Source organism: Musca vetustissima, unplaced genomic scaffold, assembly GCF_032173495.1.
Source record: "Musca vetustissima isolate MV318-11 ecotype Yass unplaced genomic scaffold, APGP_CSIRO_Mvet_v1 utg968964, whole genome shotgun sequence".
Taxonomy (NCBI): domain Eukaryota; kingdom Metazoa; phylum Arthropoda; class Insecta; order Diptera; family Muscidae; genus Musca; species Musca vetustissima.
In genome coordinates, this window is record NW_026873067.1 from 10,922 (window position 1) to 13,434 (window position 2,513).

The window sequence follows — 2,513 nt, forward strand, 5'->3', positions numbered from 1 at the left end:
ATTATAATAAATGTAATATCCCTTTGGTTGGGTTGTGTGGGCTGCGGAGAGAGATTTGGGGAAATGTGGGCACTTGAACATACAAGGAAAAGTGAGGTTATGAGGAAAGTATGGGAATATTTTCTTTATTTCAATATTTAAATAAATATTGAAAATATTGATTCCTAGAAATTGACTTTCTATTTCGCTTTTCTTCACAATATTTAAAGAGGTTATCAAGGTTTACTCATAAGGTTAACAGAGAGGCGAATTCGAAGTCTAATTGACTGTCAAATTTATTGTTTGAAGAATAAATAAATAAAAAATATTTTTATTCGAATCGAAATATATGTGAAAAAACGTAATTATAGTAATTATCATTTAGTTTTCCTGAAAGATATTTTTAGTTTTTATCCTGTTCTGATTGGTATTTCGCGTTTAAAATGTTGACATAGCAAGAGAAGACTAAGGCATGAATTATAGACTGTATGTTAACCTTATGAATAAACCTTGGAGATTATGAAGAAAGTATGTGAACATTTTTTTATTTCAATATTAAAATAAATATTGAAAATTTGATTTCTAGAAATTGATTTTCTATATGTTGTTTTACACAATATTTAAGGAAAATATATAACTCACTTTGCATGTTCAAGTTTGTAAAAAATAAAAATATGTGCTATTTCCTATAAAAATTCTTAAGTAATTTGTTGACTATTAAAAAAAAATTATTTGTGTATTGAAGAAAAAAACCTTTCTATTTTCATATACTAATAAATCTAACTAAAAAATAATGTCTTTCTATAAATTTGTAAATTGTTTTTCTTTTAATTAAATCTATCAGAACAAAAAAAAAATGGGCAAGTTTTGGGAATCTTATAAACAGTTGCATATTTTCTAAGGTGGGTTTTTTGTTTTGTTTGGAAAAACATCGATACTCGAAAGACAGAGATATCATTATGAACTATGAAAATGAATTAATTTATATATAAAATATAATTATAACACTGTGTTGGAACTAAATGGGAATTTTTAAGCAAAAATTTTAGATTTCTTTAAAACGTGATTTAAAAAAATCTTCCATTTGAGGATTTTTTTGAAATTTATAGTTTTTAATTATACGCATTAAAATTTTTTTAAAAATAAATATTTTTAAAATCTACACCTTGAAAATTCCCACAAGTACTGTTTTTGATTCTTTCCAAAATTTAATTCCAAACACAGGGCCTAGCATAATATAGCAAAATAATTGTGGCTAATAAATACATACGTACATACAATTAATTAACTATAGTATACACATATTTGTTTGTTTGTATGTTTCTCAAATTAGAATAGAGCACCTTGCTTGCTTGTATAAAATAATATTCACCACACTTCTTAACACTCAACATTCTAAATTCTTTGCTAAACTATAATTAATTTGTTTGTTTGTATAATGTACATAAATAAAATAAGAAACGAAGAAAAAAATATGACATAGACACATTATGAAAATAATGAAAAAACGGAAATATGAAAACTTATCAGCTAATTTGTATATTCATGGTACTAATTTTTCGGGTTTTAATTTTTTAAAGGTACTCCCTCCTCATTATGAACATCAGAGACCTTTTTACGTTCTGGTGGATTATTCCAGGGTTGCAAATCACCTGTGCCCATAATGAGATAGACAACAGCACCGGAAATATAGGTAATGCCCAATATCCAAAATACAATTTGCCATTGATGATAGGATTTCTGTAAGACAAAAAAATAAAAATTAATTTTAATATTTTATTTATTTTTCTATTTTAGAAAAAATCGAACTTACATCTTCATAGGTCAAGGCACCAACCATCCATGTGGAAAGAAAACCACCGAATGAGGACAATGTATTGGCCAAACCAAAAATGGTACCACTGAAATTGGGTGCAATATCCAAACCATTACCCAAATAACCAGGCGTTACAGCACCATGCGCGAATAGAGCCAATGTAAAGATTGTCACCGACCATGCGGCCTCAGTACCCAAAAACACCTGAGCAATCATCAAGAGGCCAGGTGTGGTGAGAGCTGTAAATAAGAAAAGGAAATTAGAAATAAGTAATTGATAAGAAAATTATTGATGGGGAAATTAAATCAAGGTTCCTCATAATGATTTACTGGTCCATTATTCTAATATATAGAAATAATTTGTTAACAGAAATGTAGACAAGAGATTTCAGAATAAAAATAATAACATTTATTTGGCTGGCCGACTTGGAACTATACTATACGTATCATTTTGGAAAATGGTCTAAAAAATCCGAAAAAAAAATTAAACATTTGTGGGATATTTTTATAGAGGATATATCAAAGTGGGTAACCCAATGGAAACAAGGAATAATAAAATGAAATTGAAAACAAGTAAAATGTGTTTTTTTAATTTCGGCTGGGCGACATTGGAACTATACAATACGAGTGAATTTGGAAAGTGGTAAAGTCGGACGGGGTCGACTATATGATATCATTCACCACTTTGGGTATATTCTATATATGTATCCTAAGAATTG

General features: G+C 28.0%; 1 protein-coding gene across 1 annotated transcript; it reads right to left on the minus strand.

The window, feature by feature from the left end:
* Positions 1–1,545: 1,545 nt before the first annotated feature.
* Positions 1,546–2,034, minus strand: LOC133322585 (putative inorganic phosphate cotransporter; the record flags this gene model as incomplete). Its single annotated transcript, XM_061531567.1, has 2 exons — positions 1,546–1,719; positions 1,793–2,034. Coding segments are annotated over 2 exons (416 nt in total), but the record flags the coding sequence as incomplete, so codon positions are not given.
* Positions 2,035–2,513: the final 479 nt, after the last annotated feature.